The sequence below is a fragment of the Scophthalmus maximus genome, chromosome 3, assembly GCF_022379125.1.
Source record: "Scophthalmus maximus strain ysfricsl-2021 chromosome 3, ASM2237912v1, whole genome shotgun sequence".
In the NCBI taxonomy this organism is placed as follows: Eukaryota; Metazoa; Chordata; class Actinopteri; order Pleuronectiformes; family Scophthalmidae; genus Scophthalmus; species Scophthalmus maximus.
The window spans coordinates 16,255,376-16,277,500 of NC_061517.1; the positions used below are offsets into that span (position 1 = coordinate 16,255,376).

At 40.0% G+C, this 22,125-nt stretch overlaps 1 protein-coding gene across 1 annotated transcript in view; it reads right to left on the reverse strand.

Annotated features, from left to right (window-relative positions):
* The window catches only part of cacna1db (calcium channel, voltage-dependent, L type, alpha 1D subunit, b), a 64,715-nt gene that overhangs the window by 28,071 nt on the left and 14,519 nt on the right, over positions 1-22,125 (reverse strand). The window contains exons 5-11 of the mRNA XM_047331088.1: positions 8,733-8,872; positions 8,026-8,168; positions 7,149-7,301; positions 5,388-5,584; positions 3,831-3,934; positions 3,365-3,534; positions 1,103-1,177 (exon numbers count right to left, since the gene is read on the reverse strand). Coding sequence (XP_047187044.1) covers positions 1,103-1,177; positions 3,365-3,534; positions 3,831-3,934; positions 5,388-5,584; positions 7,149-7,301; positions 8,026-8,168; positions 8,733-8,872 — 982 coding nt within the window. The remainder of the gene's footprint in view (positions 1-1,102; positions 1,178-3,364; positions 3,535-3,830; positions 3,935-5,387; positions 5,585-7,148; positions 7,302-8,025; positions 8,169-8,732; positions 8,873-22,125) is intronic.

The following is a 22,125-nucleotide window of genomic DNA, read 5'->3' on the forward strand; positions in this document are numbered from 1 at the left end:
AGACTGACAGTATCCAGTGCAACTGGATCTTGGATCTTCAGTTGCAGAACAGTTTTGAAATCAAAATCACAAAACTGTGGAATTTAAGGTTTCTGCCTAGATGAAGTCAAAGTGAGTACATGCTGCCAGACCTGAGTCAAATTGGATTTTTAATAATCATTGTACAAATGGAAACTGAATACAACTATTGTTACGCAGATAAAATATTTCACTTGTAACAAGTATCCAGTGAAATTTAAATCAAATATTTAATCAAACTATTTGGCCCAGGTCTGTATTACTTACACAGTGAGAGGGTTACAGAACACAGTATATTGGAAATCAACACTTCTGTATAAGTGACAAATGAAAGGAATTCAAAATGATGATGAGTGGATGGGGGATCTGAACACAGATATTGTGACAGTTCTGTTTACCTTTGACCCACAATATAGAAAGTTCAGTCAGATTAACTGAAAATGAAATACTACAAACTGAAATTCAAGATAAATGATTTTTTTACTCATTTCAGGCTGTGTTAGAATGCAATATTAATAAACTATGGCAAAAAAAAGTTTCAAAATCTTGGTTTGCAACATATCAAGGACATCCTGAGACAACAGATGTAAACCTAAATCGCCACAAATTTAAAGTTAAGACTTTTGATACTATGCCTAACATTAATGTTTAGCAACTTTAGCAAATAAGATTACCATTCATCAAACCATGTTGAAGATGAACCTCATGTGGGTGCTATTTGTGTTATTCTTTCTCAGATTAAGAGCATTATTTCCTGTAGACAGTTGCTTCCTCTTACAAAGAAGATGTTGCTGCTCAGTAAAAATCCTCCCAGGTGACATTTACATTTCTTTCCATCTGTTCAACTTGTTTAATTTCACTAGAAGTTGGGTGTTTTTGCTGTTAGAGAACATCATGAGATGAATTTTAATAAGGCTGGTAGGGATCAGTTTAAAAAATGGGCATGCAAACACAAAAGCAGGAAGAAAAGCATAGGAAAAGCACAAGCACACAGAGACACGCTGTGGGACAAAGATGAAGTGTCCGCAACATGCGCAAGACAACACACTCCCAGACACACGCGCACACTCAAACACACATTTACCCTGTGTCTCTGTGGACTGAGTGAACCAGCCAAACTTTCCCTTCTTCTTCTCAGTGAGGTCAGCCAGCGTGACCCCTTGGTGTTACCAACATGCAGTTCACACAGCCAGACAGCAGAGGAAGCAGTGAGTCAGTACACGGCAGAACGAGAGAGAGGAATGTACAAGAGACAGCTGCACTACAAACTACTGACACGGCTACCATGTCCAGCAGAGCTACTTAACAAGTATATGTCCAATGTATACAGTACAATGAGATCATCTGTCTCTTATTGACTGGCTACGGAATCGATCCGTCTTGTTCTGCTAAAGTACAAGTCATCCTTTTTATTTGCTTCTAGCATGAAAAGTGACTCGCAAATAACAGGAAAGACAGAACGTTAAACAGGCCCTGAGACATTACAGGGAAGATACAAATTTTTAAGTATTCCCAATGATTGGTTCATACAAAGTTAAATCAGCGAGGTAATAAAATGAGGATATAAATATAACTTTATCAAATGCTGACATGAGGATAAAAACAAATGGTAGGGTTTACTGGTCTTTACACAAGGGATTTGCAATCAGAAGTGGGATAGTAATAGATAAAAGTTTTTCTACACTTTTATGTAATGTACAATATATCAACTAGGACCTAATGTATTATCTTATTGCAGATTACACTAACGAGACAGCACCGATTGTAAGATGCCCTGCTCAGTAGATTCTGTATATCAGGTGCTTTAAAAAAATATTAGTCATACAAAATTAAAAACAATATATTGGCCTCAAAAATTCACTGGCTACGTCAATTTTAGGTCTCTGATTTCTGAGATTGAATGGACAGTGTAACTGTATAACAGAATGTTCGACTGGGAGGGGTTAGCAATAATCAAGACTCCAGGGAAGGCAGAGAAGAGAACAACTGTTGGTGACAAGAGAAGATAGAAGAAAACTAAAGGGAGAAAAAGGAGAAAGAGGGGAAAAACTAATGTTAGCAACAATCTACAGACTTTTTTTTAACAAGGCACACAGACACTGCAGGAATCAAGGAGAGAAAGTTAGTGTGTTGTTCTGGGTGTGCTGTCTACAACAATGAGAGCAGAAGTCATAAGCTGGGCAACTGCCGGAGGACATGAAAAACAGACAGGTACATGTGCACTGAGCACACTGAATGGTACTAAGGCGAAGCTGCCATCAAATATTCATACTCTTTGAAAAGAGCTGATTTACAACCATATTTCATATCCCACGATTCAAACTTCATCGTACAGATAGATGAAATCGTACATGCAAGTAGCCTATTTCTTTTTTGCTCCGAAGAACTTCACCAATATGGCATTGCACTTTTTTTTTCATTATGAATAGGTAGTAGGGTTTTGGCAAAAGATTATTTTCACTTTCCCTGTTAATTTGTTGATTATTAACTAATATAAAATGTTATATTATATAAAAATAAGAAAACTCCCTGTCACAGTTTCCAATATCCATTCAATTTCCAATGTGATGTCTTCATAGTGCTTGTTTTGTCCAACCAACAGTTATCTGTGAAAGATATATTGTAAAGTAATATTTCTGTGTCTCAAAAACTGAGACTGACTTAGAATGTGGAACAGATGTGGAAGAAGCAGTCAGATGGAAAGGAAAAGAAAGAGAAACAACAAAAGGCATTACGAAAAAAAAGATTAGCTTTAATGTTGTGTAGAATTTTTGATCGTCTATTTCCAGGGAAGATTTGTTTACTTTGGCATTTAAAAGAGTAATGTTCTGTTAAAAGGTCCAATTTTGGCACAGTAACTCTTTTCTGGGTTGATTCTCTTTGAAAAATATGTATATTACAGAATATTGATTGTATCATTTGTCATACTGTCCCTGTGCAGTGAATATCAGATGTGATTGTCATTGTTTGTCAGTACTGTAATCTTTGTCCGTGCACTTTCATTTTGTGACAGTGGACATCATCAAGTCCGTATATAATTGTGCAAAAGAGTTATGTATTCATGTAATGTATCAGTGTATTTTTTCATAGTCACACAGCTGAGCCAGGAAGGTTAGTCAGGTATATAACACATGTTCTGTATGATACATATGTGGTTATCATAGTGGTTGAACAACAGTTGGATGAGTAATGGTTTGCCCATCATCTCCCTCCTTTCACCATCGATGGGGAAAAGAGCAACGTTCAATTAAAGTCAGAAAAAGTTCAGGCTTGGTAAATCAATTCTTCATCTCCCTGCTTCAGACAAGAATAGTGTGAGAAACGTGATGAAATCCAGGTAACTCACGGTTACGCTTGCCCTCCTCGTCTCCTTCCTCTTCGTTCTCGGGGTCGATGTCCTCGGCCTGGGTGATCCAGTCCAGGTAGCCCTTCAGGTCTTCCTCCAACTGCTGCTTCTCACGTAGCTTTTGGAAGTCTCCCCGAGCCTTGGCCTTCTCTCGTTCTTTGGAAAACTCTCTGGACATGGCAGGGCATTATCACACTCAAACATGGGTCACATGATATTGCACAGAATCAGAACAAGCCCCCAACCACCGAAATATCTATTTTCTAAACCTGCTTATCCTGCTCAGGGTCACAAAACAAATTATTATTATTTTAATGAATAATAAAACCATACCCGATAATGTTGGAAAATATGCTTAGTGTTGTGGTTAAAAATGTAAAAAGTCATAAAGGTCCTGAGCAAAGGAAGAGACAACATATCTGCAAAAGCACAACCCCCCAAAAAAGTACAGGTTCTCAAAACCTACCCGCTCAACACTCCCAAGACCAAGTTGAGTACAAAGAAGGATCCAAAGATGACCAGACTGACAAAGTAGACCCAAGGCAGCTCAAAGCCCATTGCATCATTCATCTACATGGAAACACAAGCAGAGAAAGAGAAAAAGAGGATTACACATAATCCTGTTTTATATTCAGTATATTTCAAATATGCATGTAATTCAAGATGAACCCACACACACTCAAGGAAAGATCTATTAGTAAAATACAGGACAAAAAAAAAGGAAAGAGGACTGTAAATCACCCGTAGGTGTGATTGGGAGTGTGAATGGTTGCTTAATTGTCAGCCCATGCGATACGCTGGCGCCTTGTCCAGCGGCACCCCACCTCTTGCCCAACCCGTAAAGGCTATGCTGTACAGATATACTGTATACAGATCCATATCTGTTCTCCAGTGCAGTGTCACATTTATCTGAACAAATGTGAGGCTTTCAGGTATTTGTACTCTTTGGGGTACAAGCCCATCTTGTTTCATTCAAGGGGGCCACTCCTCCAACACTGAATTTAAAAAAAAAATGCAATGGCAGCTCAAAGTCATTTTTAGAGTGAGAGAGTGTCCACTGTGGCCACTGGAGGGCACAGTGTGAGGGTTTAGTGAAGAGCCTGAAGGATGTTTTGACGAGATATCTATTAGAAATGACCGCACCATTATGACGAACTACAGTACGGTGCCTTTTTTAACGCTGTTTGGCGAAGACACTTGGAGTTCATAGCTGGAGTTTGTTCATTTATAACCACACTACTGGGTTTTTACAAAGTCCAAATGCTTTTTTACTTGATAAGTTACAATAACCTCTATTTGAAAACAAAAAACAAAAAAAATACAGCCTCCATGGCAGCTGAGTTTAAACTCTGCCTCCAGCCAAAGCACCATATGCCACATACCAACCCTGCAGCGATGGATTGATCTTAGAGGTCAGATTTAAATGATCAGTTTGTCTGTCTGTACATCTACCTTCTTTCATGTTTTTCAGATTTCCTTCCTTTTACACTTTAACAAACAGTATTAGCGGGGAATTTCCATGGTAACACATACGTGCATTAGAAAAGTGAGTGTGAGGGGGAGAGAGAGCAAGGACAAAAGATAAAGAGAAGGAGGGAGAGAGGTCCATCATTTCATAGATGAGGGTCTCCGTCAATAAAAGGATGTGGGTGGATTTTGATGACTTAATCGTGTCATTTATTTCATGAGCATTCAATAAATTATAATATCAGCATCCTTTAACTGAATATATTTTAGATAAAATATTAATTTATGATGCCTACATATAAAGACTTACATAATCTAAAATAATAAAACAATAAAGTGGCCTTTCTTGCTAATGTGTCACCTTCTGTAAATCCTGACTATACCTCAGATGATCAGTTCTGTCAACATTTCTTTGAATCAGAAACTGGCAAAATAAGAGTTCTGTAGAAGGTTCTGTCAAAATCTAATGTTTCAAAATGTGAGCCACATACTTAAGATTCATAAACCAAAAAATGCGGTGCCCCATTAGTCATTCTGATGCAGATTGGCAGATTACCCAGTAGAGCACGTCAGTCCATCCCTCCATGGTGATGCACTGGAACACAGTGAGCATGGCAAACAAAAAATTGTCAAAGTTGGTGATGCCGTTGTTGGGGCCTTGCCAGCCCTCCCTGCAGATTGAACCATTGAGCAGGCAGTGACGGCCATGCCCTGATACCGCGCACGGCGTGGACTCTTCTTCAGCGAGGGCACCTGGGGGGCACAGAGATAGATGAATATATCATTCAAATTGGTGTAGACTGACACTTATTGAAACACTCCATGATCCCACTACATTACATAGAATGCTGTGGAAGAGCTGTGCAGTCAACATGGAAACACTACTTTATTTGAACAAAATGAAAGTCTGCCAAATGTCTTAGCATCTTGACACGGGTTGTCCATCTGTATTTGTTTTAGAATATTTCTGACAGACTGGTACATGGATTGTACTGGCGAACATCTTAACTCGAATGACTCCAGAGACTCTGCCTGCCTGTTTAGGTATTTGTCTGAAGCTGAGTGTGTGTCTGCTGAACTGCTGCCTCTGCTTTGTAGCATCTTTTCCATTTGTGTTTTTTGTGCCTGGCCTTAATCATAATATGTCATCATCCTCTTATGGTTATCCCAAACCAAGACTGAAATTTTATTCTTTTGCAAGACTGTGCATTCTTGTGTCATAATTCATCTTTTTTCAGCATTTTGTCTCGCTTCTCTCTCTCTCTCTCTCTCTCTCTCTCTCTCTCTCTCTCTCTCTCTCTCTCTCTCTCTCTCTCTCTCTCTCTCTCTCACTCATTTGATCCCATGCTCCTCTATATAATTTTTGTAATATAACACAGTTACATCATTTAAATCATAGAATTATAACACAGTCACAGTATTTAAGCTGCATGACTGACTGTCTGGAGATCAGCGGTGCATATATCCCTTCATGCGGCCCTCTAGGTCATACTTTATTACTAGATGTTCTGTACCATGCCGTCATTATGTAAGTGTTATGGTACACAATCAAATTAAACCCCGCCCACTTACATATGCACATACAAGCGTACAGTAGATGAGCCCACCAAATGTTAAACTTTGCTTCAGTCTAAGTCCCTTGTCTCTGGGACAACACAAGCAAAGATGTATCAAAGGGATCTTCCATCTCACTCTGTCATGACCTACTGATTTAAGTCTACAATGCTTCTCCTGATGTCCACAGACCAACAGATGAAACCAGGTCAAAGCAAGAAAGAGAGGGAGAGAGGAAGAGGTCAGGTGTGAAGTACCTGACAGAAAGCGACACACCCCGTATCACACCATGTCCCTGTTCCTTCAGCTGCTTCCCTCCTCTTCGTTTGCCATTTTAGAATACGACTGTCCATCAATATATCCTAACTTCTTGAATAATTCTGCCCTGTTGTAAGCAGCGCTGGAGTAAAGGTCAAGCATGTTTACATAACAGCCAGATATTAGTCATTTAATCACTGGATTTAAGCCGCCATCTGTTGTTCTGTCCTGTTTTCAGCAGCTCGTCACCATTCACTGACTCCGTACAATGTGCATGTGTCCATCCATTCTCAGGGATTAAATCAGTAATTCATCTTAAACTGTGATGTATATCCCTGTTGACACTGTGCTGTAGGCTGTGAGACTCAGTTTAAAAGGGGGATTAAAGGGTAAAAGTTCACAGTCAGGAAACTCTCCTGGTGGAAGACAATAGAAAGGAAACCAAAATCATCTGAAACCAAACAAAAAAATTAATAATTTAAAATATATATATGCACTCCCTTACCTGATTGTATCACATAGCATGTGGCATGCATTTTGCCAATGAAGAGTTCCAGGCCGATGATGGCGTAGATGATAATAACGAAGAGAACGAGCAGAGCAATGTGAAGCAGGGGAACCATGGCTTTGATAATGGAGTTTAAAACCACCTGTAAACCTGCAAACACACACACACACACACACAAACAGACACACACACACACACACACACACACACACACACACACACACACAAGCCAAGGTAGGTGAGAACACAAACACATACCGAAATATAATAACTAACTCAGGGTTTTCCTCATGATACCACTGAATAGGCATATATGTCAATAAACTAACAAAAAAGCCGAATGGTAAATAAGAATAGAACTGAAAATACAATTTCAGTTCCATTTGCCTTCATCTTTTTCAGAGGTCTTTTCCTCTCTGACACAGGTGGATGATTCGTTGCTATGGCAACTTTTAAAAAAACGCAGACTAATGACTGCAACTTCATGTAAGGCCAGATGTGAACTGAAAACAGAAACAGAGAAGGAAGCAGTATCTCCTGGGTAATAAACAGGAGGGACAACACAGATGCTTTCCTTGTAGGAAACATTAATGTAAATATACAGTATTTCATTATAGATATACAGTATATAACAATGGTGACAAGAGTACAATTGTGTAGAGTGATATAATGTAATCACTGCTTCTTATTTTAGTTTCGCTATACTGATTTAGTTGTTAATGTTACAACAATCTGAATAATAATCCTGAATAGTAATTCATTTTTGGGTGTGCAGGGCTTTCAAGAAAATAAATGAATAAACTTTGTAATGTGACTTGACTTGAGACTTGCTTAAAATAGTTTGAGACCTAAAATCCCTTCGGTGTTAACTCACTGGGAACTCCAGAAACGAGGCGGAGGGGTCGTAGCACGCGAAAGGCTCGGAGGGCCTTGACGTCAAACCCCCCAGGTTTGCCTCCAGACTGTCCACCAGAGTCAGCGTCTTTGGTTATCATCTCCAGAACAACACTGAACAACCTGGAGAGGAAAACAGAGGATGGGAGAGGGAGAGGAAAAGTAAAGAGAGAAAGAGGCAGAGGTTTGAAATAGAAGGAAAAAGAGAGAGTAGAGAGCAGTGATGGAGATGCCATTAAACAGGGTTGTCCTCATGGTACTTGTAGCATGCACCTGTGTGAGTTAGTGTGTGTTTATATAGATGGTTTATGTGTGTGTGTCCTTTATGTCCATCCATATTTACCTTTAGCTTTTCACACCTCATCACAGTTTACATCCCACGGGAGCCAGGTGGTCTACTGATAAACCATCACTTCAAACAAGGCCTGGGTGTGTGTGTGTGTGTGCGTGTGTGTGTGTGTGACAGATGATATTCAAAGATTAAAGTCAAATGATGAATTAAGATGCTTGTGCAGTGCATATATGTGTGTAAACATGAGCGACAGTATGAGTGTGTATGTACTGTAAGGTGTAAGCTTAATTGTGCTCAAGAATAATCTCATTGTTTGTCCGGGTATATATTTGCATCTTTGACTTTGTGTGTTTGCACCTGTACATGCAGTATATATGTGCTGCCTATGAACTCACCCCACAATGACAATGACAAAGTCCAGCATGTTCCAACCGTTTCTGACGTAGGAGTTTTGGTGCATGACCAGGCCGTAGGCAATAATCTTCAGAAATGTTTCTATAGTGAAAATGATGAGGAAGGCATATTCTACTGTTTCCTGCATGGAGAGAGAGGGAGAAGGACGAATTGAAGTGAGGGAAAAAGGAGACGATAAAAAAGAAGTACGTTTATTAATCAAAGGAAAATTCACTCTGAGCCAAATAATGTGTTTAAGTTTTGCTAAGGCAGAAGGAACAGTTGACAGAAATTCAATCATTCAGTGTGCAACAATTTTATTGTGGAAGAATAAACACTTCAGTATTGAGATGTTGTATAAAAGACTTGACTGTTTTGTGTTACTGAATACAGTATTTGCTCATGTCATCTTTTTTTGTTGTCTTGTTTTTCACTACAAACTCATGTAGATCTCAGGGGGGAAATCAGGAAAGATGTGAGTTCTCTGAAGACATGACAAACCTTCTGGTACAGTCCTGAAAAACAACTTCAAATAGTCTAAGGATTTGTAAAAAATGTCTGGAGTCAAATGGTGGAGCAGAGATACAGAGACACAATTTCAAATTCAACAGCAGATTTTAAGTCAACAGAGGACAACACAAAAGTTCAGCGGCGACAGTGCTGACTCGAACAGAGTCTACTACTAAACAGATGAGAACAATGGCTAGAAAGGTCGGCTGGTTGGCAGAGAACAGAGCTTTCCAAAAACAACAACTGAGATCTGACAGGGTGGGCCGTAACGCTTGAACCACTCGGTGTACGGAAATCTGGCACAGTAGCAGATCTTAATAGTCGGTCCTCATATACAGAAAGAGGTGTTAGTCTATTGAAGAATGAGATGCAAGTGCTCTGTTGAGTTGGCGCGCAAGGAGAGAACCCAGAGGCCGCGCCGACCCAGCAGCACACACTGTTCGGAAGTGAAGCAGTGCAGGGACAAGGCGTCACACACCCACACACAGGCGGGGAATCCAGGAAGTCATCCAACACTACGGTACAATAACGAGTACATAACCCTAACAAATGGTCATGACTGTCACTTTGAAAACAGAGCCAAATCTCAACCAGCAGCAGCAGCAGCATGGAGGAACATGTCACACTGGCCTTTAACGGAGAGACGTGAACCTCGGTTCTGTTTCACAAAGAGGTTTTAATTCTTTTGTAGTTTGTTGAATAGTAGTTTGAGCATTCAGGTGAATCTGGTGAACACAGCAAAAGATATGATTCATTTTGAATTTGTAGTTTGCAATCAAAAGACAAACTATTTAGCAATGAGCAGTGACCATCAGAGTGGATGAACAAAAAAACTCGTCAGAACAAAACCCAAGAATAAGATGTCTCAACACCGTCTGGGAAATGATCTCTGGAAAAAATACAGCGCAGAAACACAAAAAACAACAAAGATGTTGGAAAAATGATTTTTCTATTTAACATATTTCAGGGCCAAAACAAAAAAAAAGTAATCTCAAAGACGAAACCTCTTCAGCCATACTGTATGTCACGCTGCATCAACAGCATGTTTCCATGGTAACAATGTGTCTGAAAATTTAAAAGCTTGAGTTTCTGGACATTTCCACACACACACACACACACCAACACACACACACCAACACACACACACACACACACACACACAAATCTATTTATTGTGCTAACACATTGTTTTACTTTCTCACCTCCACTTTCTTCACACACAAAAAACACCTTTCACTTTCCCTCATTTCTCACTTCTCTGTCTCTCCCACACACAAATTCTCTCTCTCTCTCTCTCTCTCTCTCTCCCTCAATGCAAAAGGTGAGTGAGTGAGGTTTTTAAGGCCCATTTAGCTGAGCACTTCTCCTGTTGATTTAAAGGACATGAACACACAAAGCGTACTCGGAGAGCGAGCACAAAGATTCACACGGACACGTTCTTGCTCACAGAGAGACACTGAAGAAGCAGCGACACGCACACTCAGACTTCACGCCCACACACCCGGGCAGTGTGAACGGCAATAGTACACACACTCAAGCCACTTTTCTGAAAGGCAGAAAGCCAACCAGACTGACAGTTTTACACAAATTGTAGAGGCTCCTGGAAATGGTGATTTGGAGACAGGCAGTTAAAACATGTACTCCAAACCAGGGTAATTTAACTCCATAGCTACATGAATATATTTTTCATTATTAATGCTGACGATTTCCCAAGGGAGTCTAGTTTATATTTTGTAATGCATTTTCTTTTCAGGCAGCCACTGGCTTTCATGGATGCATGATTGGAACAATATGAATCAGTAAAGTGGAATTTTCTCAATTCTCAAACAAATGGACCAAAACATGGAGAATCACTGCCACGGCCATTTCATGCTGCAGAACAGTCCAGATGCTTCCACTCATTAAACTCATGCAAATATTGATGTTTCTCAAATGGCTGTGGTGTTTGTGCTCCTAACTGTTGACTGGTGTCAGCAGAGTGGTGTGCCATTACAGTAGCTGGGAGATGACCTGTAAAGGTCAACAGGCGCCATGGCTCAGAGCTGTTTCGCCCTGATAAGAGCCTCTGAAGCACATATGAACACACACCTGCCTCCGTCCAATTTAACATTCTTGTTCCGTCCTCCTGTTGTTTACATTGGTCTGAAATGTCCGCTCTTCTGCTCAGTGAACAGGTGACAAAGTGTGCGTGCGTGCGTGCGTGCGTGCTTGCGTGCGTGCGTGCGTATGTGTGTGTGTGTGCGTGTGTATGCGTGTGTGCAGCTTTCTGTGTCTGAATCGACTGCATTCAGGTTCTGACGTGGGAGCAAGTCTGTGCCTGAAGAACAGAGATTGCTTGACCCTTTATATACAGTCTATGGATTGTACTTACAGAGTAAACACATAAATACATCCACACACACAAAAGAAACACTAGAAATGGATTGGTAAGCACCCACCCTCTGGAACTCTCTCCCGGCAGAGATCTGGAATGTTGAACCCACCTGTTCACACAGGTTTTTACCATTTTACTATCCCCAGAATTTCTACTAATATTTTCTTGTTTTTTAGTTGTTGTTGTCTGTAAAGGGTCCTTGGGTACCTTGAAAGGTGCATATGAATCCAAGTTGTTATTAGTATTTTTATAAGTAGTATTATGTGTTCAAAACTAAAGAAAAACGTTGAAAATTAAAATGTATTCATTCATGCATTGGCTCGTTTACACACTGCCTTCATTACCTTGAGACAGTGTGTTGGCCTGTATGTATCATTTATTTGTACACTGTATTTCATAAAGTCACCTTGTACAGGTGATGCTTCTTCAATTTTAAGCACTTTTACAATAACTCAACCCATTCCTAAACGCCTGAGTCGACAGTGTCCCAGGAAATGTTCTGCTCCTACAAATGCATGATGACCTGACACCCAAACCAAAATCAAAACGATCCTTGAATATGAAATTAATCACGCACACAAAATGAGTTGCAGCAACAAACACCACCAGGCATCAGTTTTCAGAGGGCAGGTGCCTGCATGCAACGCAGCAAAAGCTTAGCAGAACTAATCACTGAGCCCAAGTTGTGTATGTGTTTACTATTTTTTTAATACACTGTATATTTTCTAAATAAGCATTACTGTACCAAGGACAGTTTCAATTTTAAAAACTAAATAATCCAAACTTAATTGGGACCAGGCCAAAAGTAATTTTGCATTTACACCAATTGTTTAGGAAACCACACACACACACACACACACACACACACACACACACACACACACACACACACACACACACACACACACACACACACACACACACACACACACACACACACACACACACACACACACACACACACACACACACACACACACACAGAACTGGATTTAATAAGTATAGGCAGAAAAGTAAATCTTTGCCCTCTGCCCTATTACATACCTCATGGTAGCCATAATACACATGGCATGATGTTACATAATAAATATTAAATCCCTCTTATTTTTTCACATCCTTCCTGAATGGTAAGTGGTGTGTGAGAGCAACACGTGGCTCCGTCCTGAGGCTGTTTCTGCATAAGAGAACCAGAGTGGTGTGGAGTGGCGAGCAAGACAACAAGTGCCACCTGAACCCAGCCAACCTCCTTCTCTACTGAAGAGCCAGCGAGTTGTTGCGCTTGGTTTTTGTTGTGTTTCATGTAAGCTCCTTCCCAAAAAGATAAATTCCATAGTTAAACTTTTGGTTCCCGCTGTTCTTGTTTCCCAAGTCCACGTTCAGTGAGAAACTTTACACTACAGCATCACGATACTCTCCCCCTGTGCTTGTTGTGCGGCTGCGACAGGCATAACGTTGCCATGGTAATCCGGCTTGTTTAATGTGTGGGCAGAGAATGAGACTTGAAGTAGACATACTCAAGACAGCTGCCTCTGGTACAGCATACAGGGTTAGTATGGTACACTTTAATGAATGTTAAGTTCTTTATACAAAAGACAAAACAATCTGTAACATTTTTTTTAGGCAACAAAACTCTTTAAACCTGCAAGACCCAAGTGAGAATAATAATAAGAAGCATTTCATTCATAAAGGTGTGTTAGATATACTTTAAGTTTGCTTTAAGTAAGGTTTTAGTTTGAATTGAAAATGAAATGTCATATATGATCTTTACCACAACCACCCAGACTGTTGAAGACCATGATATACTGGTTCAAACAAACAAATATACTGGTTCACACTAACTAACAAGCTGGATTTTGTGACTTCAGTAAAACAAATGATAGTGAGTGGTTATCCCCAAGAACAGAGCTCACTGAAGTCCCCTTAGAAAAGTATGAACATTTCCATACATATTTTTCTGCAGTTGGTAACTGCGACTGGACAAAATGGAGATATGCTTTCCCTTAACTTTACTTCCCATGGCTTTGCGATGTTGTGGAGCACACATGTAATCTCTCAAATCCCTTATTTTGGGGGTTGGACAAGACATTTTGGTCGCTGGAGCTGGAGCCAAGAGAGCTCGCAGTGTCCGTGTAGAGAACAAACAAAATGTACTAGATGACATTTTGGCATTCACAAAGACTGTGGAGCACGTTGTCAGACGTAGAGACACAATCCTACAGAGTTTAGGTTAAAAGAACTCAAGGGTTGTGTCGTTATTTAAAAGATTCATGACTATGCAACATGCAAATTCCTTGATTGCCCAATAAACCTGCACCATAATTATTTGGCTTATTAAAGTATCTGCAATGATGACTTGAGACGTGGTGATTTACAGGTCTTTCCTGTAACACAAACCTTTCTGACACTTGCTTTGACAAAAAGAGTTAGCAGATTATTATTCAGTATTATCATTAATGCATCGTTGTTTTAAATATCTTCGACCCCATAGAAGCCTTAATCTGTGGTAAATATAATATGTCTTCATTTATTAAATTACAATTTTATTATACTAACAACATTTCTTTATAATGAACAAAAACTGTTAGAGAACAGTTGGATTATTGTTACAACATTAGCAGTTCCCAAGAAAATGACCGTCATAATGTGAAGTTTGAATGGGACAATTGTGACAAAGAGAAATAAATAAAATAATGTTATCCAATAATAAATGATTCTGGAAGGTTTTGACCTTGGCTGCAAATAAACAGCAGATGAAGTAAAAGATTAGAGTAGTCGCAACACAGCAGGAGAGAGAAAAATAAAGAGTAGGGGATCAGATCTAGGGGAGAAGCATTGGAGACAAATAATGAAACGGACAAAGAGAGAGAGAGAGAGGAAGTAAAGAGAAGCAAGGACAGGAGAGTGATAGGAGATACAGAAAAATAAAATGACAGAGGTACATGTGAAGGAGAGACAAACAAGGAATAACAATCAGTGTCCATCAACTCTGTGATAATCTGTTTGTGAACCCCAAGTGAACTCACAAATCTAAAAAGAAGAAGAAATCAAAAAATGTAATCAATATTACAGTACTACACAATATTATACATCAAATAATATAACTTCAAATATTTTTTACCCTTTTATTCCCCAAATAAAGTGAATATTAGAAGCTTCACAAAGGTAGGATTCAGTGCAGGGTTACTGAATGAGATTTTATTATAGTTGTCTGTGTGGTTACTGTATTGTACACTCTGTCTTCACACTGTTGTAGTAAGAATTCAGTGGTGTGTTCCCCAACAGGCGAAGCTGGTAGCAGCAGTGGTGTGTTGGCTGTACTCGGCAAGTGCCACATTATGTTGTGTGAATCTTTGCAGTTATGTTAACGACTTAATTTTCAGTGCTTGTCTCGCTGCACATGAGCACCAAATTAATTATCCAAAGGTGATTTTCAACACAGGGCTTAGGATCGAACTACACCCTGGCCATAATAACTAAAGAGAAAATAAATGTAATTGTCAAGAACTACTGAAGAAAACACATGACAATCTATCATGTAGTCTGGTGTTGGCACATCAGCGACTAGGGATCCCTGACTTGCTTCTACCCAGGTGACATAACAGCACCAGGCCTGGACAGCCTCCCACTGCTGTCCAGTTATAATAAGCGAGCATCATACTGTAGCTCACAGGCACACACAATAAGTGGACATGTATTTCAGAGGTGCTTGAACGTATTTGCTGTCTATGTTGTTACCTGTGGACAGAGCCAGGCTACCTGTAGCCCCCTGCTCCCAGGCTTCTGTGTTGATGTAAGCAACCAGCTGCTGATGGTTGGTTCATATATCACAGACAGTGGCATCAAACTTAATGATCAAACTTCATCATCTAATGCTCGACAGGAGGGCAAGTAACTATATTTCCAAAAATGTAGAAATATTTCTTTGAAAATCGAGGATCATTGTTACTCAGATCTGTTAAAGCGGAAATAGACCACTTCTGACTTAGACTTGTCATTATTCAGTGTACACAAACACCATCTGCGTGTATATTGGTCCCCTATAAGCATTGCTTTCACCATGTTATTTTTCATGGCCACTGGGACGCGATTTAGGCAGAAAAATTATAACAGAATTTATGGCACAAAGGAACTGTCAACCATTGCGCAAACAAGACAACGAAGAGAACAGCGTTCTCCAGGTATTTATAACCGGGGATGGAAAAGGCAGACGTCAGAACCACTGAATTGACAAAAACAACTAAAGATCGCAAGAGAAAAAGAATCCTGTTGAAGGAGGAACAAAAGCGGGCGAGATAAACAAGAGTGAACCTTGGACGGGCACTCAATCCGTGGAGAGAGCTCTGCCACTTGAGAGGCTTCAAAAAGGACATGCAGTTTGTTTTCTTTCTGCTTGTCAGTTGAAAGAAGAAAGAATCACAACCAGTGTACTTATTAATACTTCGGGACGTTTAACTCAAGGTTATTTGTTCATATTTTTTTCTGGTTGTTTTCTGCGTTGGACAGTGGCCAGGCTGTTGGCAGTGAGTCATCCATAATGATAACGCTGCCTCTAGTTAATGCAAGCAGCCAGAAAACTAAGTAGGAGCTTCAGTGTACAAGCTTCCTTCTTCTCCTTCGATATCTCCAAAGTGGAGTTGACAACCTTTTCAGGAGCTCTGAGGAAAAGCACCTGCGTCCTTACCGGCATCTTTACCACAGTGACCAAACAATAATACCACCTAGGGCCGCTGGGGTCACGAGAGTTGTCTGTTGCCTCTTTAGTGCTTCTTGACAGCAGTCAAGAACTCTATAAGACACATTCAACAGAGAATATGTTCTCCTCAGTGGCCCAGCCCTTAAGACATGTTAACAAAACGACAACACTAAATTGAAAGACATTTTCAAGCAACCAGAGGAGTTTCGGATCCTGCTACAGGTGCATAGCCTGTAGAAGGACAATTGCCAACTTCTTAAGTGCATTGTTCATTGATAATAGAGTAGTTGGTGAGTGTTGCTAAGACACAAAAATAATCCTGAAACCCTCCATATGAATTATGCGGCATGATTTCTCTTTGCTTTACAATGATATTGTTATGGACATGACATTTGTCTCTGAGTATACACAGAAAATAGTAAATCCACCAGAATCTCACTACATTCTTCTTTATCATCTGCCAAGCCTCTTTCAAATTATTGTGCAGTATTCCCTGCTTGAAAGGGATTGATAAATCTATTAAACTGGATCTCGCTCACTGATGAGATGGCTTTTCGTTTCGCTTCCTCCTTTTATTTATTTAATAAAATGATTTGTTATTGGAACCATGCATATCATGTTTTGAGTTGGAGAAAAAAAGATAGAAATCAACACTTCATGCTTGATTTGATCCGAGATGTATTTGATCTTACAAACAGTTAAGACTAAAGCAACATCACGGTGACCACATTTTGAAAAACATTATTGATTGTGTGGCTCAGAAGAGCATTAGATGCTTGATCTTGCTTCATACTGTGGTTATTAATGATGTTTGTTTTTATCCTCCTCTCAGTTGCTTTGGCCTGAAGGAAGAGGAAACTCTGCCACCCTCACTTCTTCTCCATCAGTCTTTGTTCATGTTGAAGAACTGTTGTGACAAGAGACACACTGAAGGGAGACAAAAGACTATTTGTCTTTGTTGGCCACAGTTTGCGTTTTGATGAGAATTCTGACATTGTTGACATGTGTGTGTTCATATTTATTTATATGCATATACTGACTTTTACACACAAAATTACTGATCTGTGTGTTTTTTAACAAATGAATGCATGCATCTACATTATAGCACACCAATGCTTTGCTGTCTGTTAACTGGGTTCTAGTTGGAAATCAGCAGTAGTGACCACATACAGTATGAATCACTCCTCAAATTTTAAAGGGACATTATGCAAATATTTTTACCTTAAAATGACACCTTCAAACTCATTTGATAGTACTCTGACTTGTCATAACAATGTTTACTCTTTTATTCCCAAGTGCGTATGTCACACTATGCCAATTATAGGTCTTCCGCAAGCTATAACAAAAAGAAGAAGAGGAAGAAGAAGAAGAAGAAGAAGAACGGGCTCAGGACTCAAGATGGACATCGTGGCAAAGACACTTACTACTAGCATTGTAGCACACAAATGCTGTGGGTTCAGATGTTTTCAGTTGGTCAGATGAGTTGGTCAAATGCTGACATATGCATGCGCCTAGACCATGATTGCTGGTTTGTACTGAGATGATGATTCTTTTTTTTGTTGCCTGAGCCATTGTTGGGCTTTGATAGGCCAACTGCTCTAAACATAACAGAATTGCATTCCCCAGCTTCCTTTGATTACCATTTGTAGCTGCAGAGGACGATGTCCCTGCTGCTGAAGAAACATATATGCGTCTTAGTTTGCCTACTTTAATATTCACACTTTTTATTTCCAGTGAACAGGTGCATTCACACTGACAAGTATGGCTACCTGCAGTGCATTATAAGAACCCGGATGGTGCACACGGAATGAAGTCAAAAATCAAACAATGGACTCTGGGAGCACCTATGTCAAATTTGCAACAGAGGAACGAGGAACGAGTCATCAGCGCCAATGGCGGAACAATGTCCATGTAGCATGACACAGGAACAAACAAAAGAAAGTGAATAAAGCAGCCAGCAGATACAATAGCAAGCGACAAACATAATCACACTATTTTCATAAAATCTTTTTAGGGTTGCAAGATCAGATTGAAATAGACATTTTGATAGAAACCAAAAATTTGAGTGCGAATTTGGATATTGATCATGAGTACAAGGTATCAATTTATTTCGACACTTAGGTCAAAGAAGGGAGAGGAAATGTAGTGCATGATTTGACAGAGGGGTCTTGGGGTCCTATTCCATAAACAAATGTAAATAAAAACCAAATCCCTGCTTTCTAAACCACCAATTCTGTAAAATAGAAGTAGAGTAAAAGAGTGTCACTGTGCAGATGGCTACTGTACTGACAATTACATTTTCCCATTCTGTCTTGATTTGTGTTTTCAGGCGACAGCAGCCCCTTCATTCAAACTCTGTCAGTATATTTGTGTGTGTGTGTGTGTGTGTGTGTGTGTGTGTGTGTGTGTGTGTTAATGTGCTTAAATTGATTACAGGGAAGGATGGGACCATACCACCATCATGCCTGACCTGCCTAATAGATCAGCTAGGAACATCACACGCAAACACACAAACACACGCAAACACACACACACACACACACACACACACACACACACACACACACTCACAGCAAGAGAGAGAGCAGGCGCAGGTTCACTATATGTCACTACCCTCAGTGACGATAACAGAAGCTGACATAACGCTCAATGCCATGTGGCTCAGATCGGTGTTGTGTATATGAGATGTGTGTGTTCAGTCAGTCAACCCTAACTGGACGTACACTGGACCAACTTCCTGACCAACCGACAGACCAACATTGCTATACCGCTAGCATTGCAGAAAAATCACTATTTCAAAATACAAAAGCCACAGTGTATATTTACAGAGCCCGTGATTGGCTGATCAGACGACCTACTCAACTCAACTCAACTCAGACTTTATTTATAAAGAACGTTTAAAACAACCAACGGTCGACCAAAGTCTCTTGCTCAGTCTGAATTAAAAGCCAGGGAGAAAAGGTGAGTTTTCAATTAGGACTCAAAAACCTCTAGGGTCTGGGCAGATCTAATATGTGATGGCAGGCTATTCCAGAGCCCAGGGGCAGCTGCCGCAAAGGCCCGGTCACCTCTGGTTTTCAATCTAGTCCTGGGGACGTCCAGTATCAGTTGATCTGCCGACCTCAGTGCTCTAGTTGGAGTACGACGATGTAAAAGTTCAGCTAAGAAAGCAAACAACAAAAGTTTAAAATCAATCTTGAAGCAGACAGGGAGCCAGTGGAGTGAGGCCAAAACTGGTGAAATGTGATCTCGCTTTCTTTTCCCAGTAAGGAGACGAGCAGCTGCGGTTTGTACAAGCTTTCTGTATACCGACTCTCACTCTCACTCTGAGTAAGTGCTTCAGCTTGGCCTCTCTGTCTAGTGTCTACTCTGCAAACACATTCAGTGGCAAATTAAGTTTTACTTAATTAAGTTTTATTTAATTTGCCCTGCCAATCCAACCAACCAACCAACCAACCATTTTTCTGGCAGAAATGCTCTGTTTTTAATGCATGATTACAGTATATTTTTTTGTGGAGGTCTGTGTGATCATGTGAGAGTGTGTCAGTGTGATTCTGTCAGCGTGCTAGTGTGTGTGTGCATGTGAGTGTGAGAGACGGGCCATGTGCATGTGAATGGGTGTGTGTAGGTGAATCAGCCAGGCGGTCAGAAGCAGGCCAATCAACTCCTATTAGCTGGGGTCCCAATGGTCTTAATAAGATTAATGAGTGACAGAGAGGCTGAGGATGTGCAGTTCATTGCCTCAGAACATGAACACAGGCGGAACAAAAGAGCCGCCAATGTCACCACCATTAGGCCTCAGTCTTCTACAAGGCTATAGCACGTGATGCCAAAGAACTTTTGATCACCCATCTAAATTTATATTATATTTCAAGCTCTGAAAATGCTCAAATAAAAATAAAAACGGACTATCATCACACACACATACTGTACACAGAGTACATTATTACATTACATTCATTTAGCTGACATATTTGTCCAAACCGACTTACAATAAGTGCATTCAACCATGAAGATATTACCCCAAAAGTGCAAGGATCAAGAAAGTACATGAACATTATTTCAAACAAGCAAAAACAGATTCAAGTGCTCATTTTAGAAGTTTTAATTTTTTTAAATTCATGAGTACATCATGTTAACTGAGGAATTAGGTTTGCTTGTCCACTTCTCTCTCTCTCTCTGTATCCATGTTATATTCATGAGAAAACTGAAGCGGTTACATCATGGATGCTGCAATGGATCATTAATTATCTTCACCTGCAGGTCAGAGCTGCACATCCTGCACAAGCTTTATGATTTCAAGTAATTTCTAAACACAAACAATTTGCTTATATAGACTATGTCTGTCAGAGTAAATCCCCATGAATCTGCAAGAACAGTAGACCTGGTTTCATATCACTTTCAGGACAGAAGAAATAAAGTAAAAAATAAAAAGAGATTTTGCACTGAAAAGATTTCAACTGATACTTTGCCTTGTACTTGAGTTTAAAAAAAGGTAAAGAAAACATTCCAGCAAGGTTGAAGATATGTTCAATCATCTGTCCTTCACTGACATCAATCATCTGCCTATATGCCCCATATGCACCTGGAATTAAAATGCCATGTCTAGAATAAGATTGCAGTCATATTATGTTTGACCACAATAAAGTACAGGTGTAAATGCACCCAAGATGCAATGAGAAAGGACTTTGATCCTATCGGACAAACCACATTGAATTCAGATCCACATACAACAACGATGTGGGCGGAAATAACAAATGCATCTGGATGTTCCAAACCAGCGAGGTAGCAGCGGCCATGAACTAGTAAATACACAGAGCAGGTCTCTCCACGGTCCTCACGCCGTTTAAGACGCCTGAAAATGGTCGAGACCAATCAAAAAAGCAAGAAGAAGAAAAAACACTGCGTCACGAATGGCTATCAATCTCGATACGAAAAGCAAAGTTTCACAAAGAGGAAGAGAAGACGGTCGACACTCTTTCTTTGTTCTGGAGCGCACTGTGGGAACAAGGGACCGGAGTGGAGAAGCACAAAGATATGATTTATACTGTCAACCTCCCGCCTCCTCTGTCTGCCTCTCTCTTTGTGTCTGTCTGTTTCTGCTTTTCTTTTCCTTTCTATCTCTGCATCTCTCTCATCTGTGGAGACCTGTCCTCAGATATTGTGTTAGACATACATGACATCAGATATGAATACTGTAATCGCAACCTACTTAATTATTAAACCAATTTGTTTTGCCTGACAATCATTTAATGTGCCCAATCGCATGAAGAAGGGTGCATATCATAAAAAGTATTCTGTATATATTTTGACCCATGGAATACCCCAAGTCTACTTTAGCCCTACGCCATGGAGTCCAGTTGAATGTGTTCACTCATTACCTCTGATTCAACTCAACAGCCCAAACCAGAAGGGAGCAGCAAAACCTGAGGTGCACAGACACTTGTGAAGTTTAATCCAGTTAGCAGACAAGCAAAAGCAAGGTCACAAAAAGTTCAACGTGTAGAGTAGATGTGGAACTCAAACAACTGAACAGTCCCAGAGATAAAAAACTCAATTAATGTTGAAGCATAAAGGGAAGCCATTTAAAATCTTTTTTTTTTTAAATTTCAGGCGTAAAAAAATATTTCCCATGATTCCTTTTCGACGATGCCCGATTGTTAACCGTTGACAGAACTCATTTTATCTGTTGCAGTGTGTCTACCCACCAAAATAAGAAGCCATGTGATGCTAAGGACAACAGCCTACAAATATTTGTTTGAGCACTTTGTTGAGCGAAAGCTGAACGAAGCAATGGGTCAACTACAGTACCTCCATA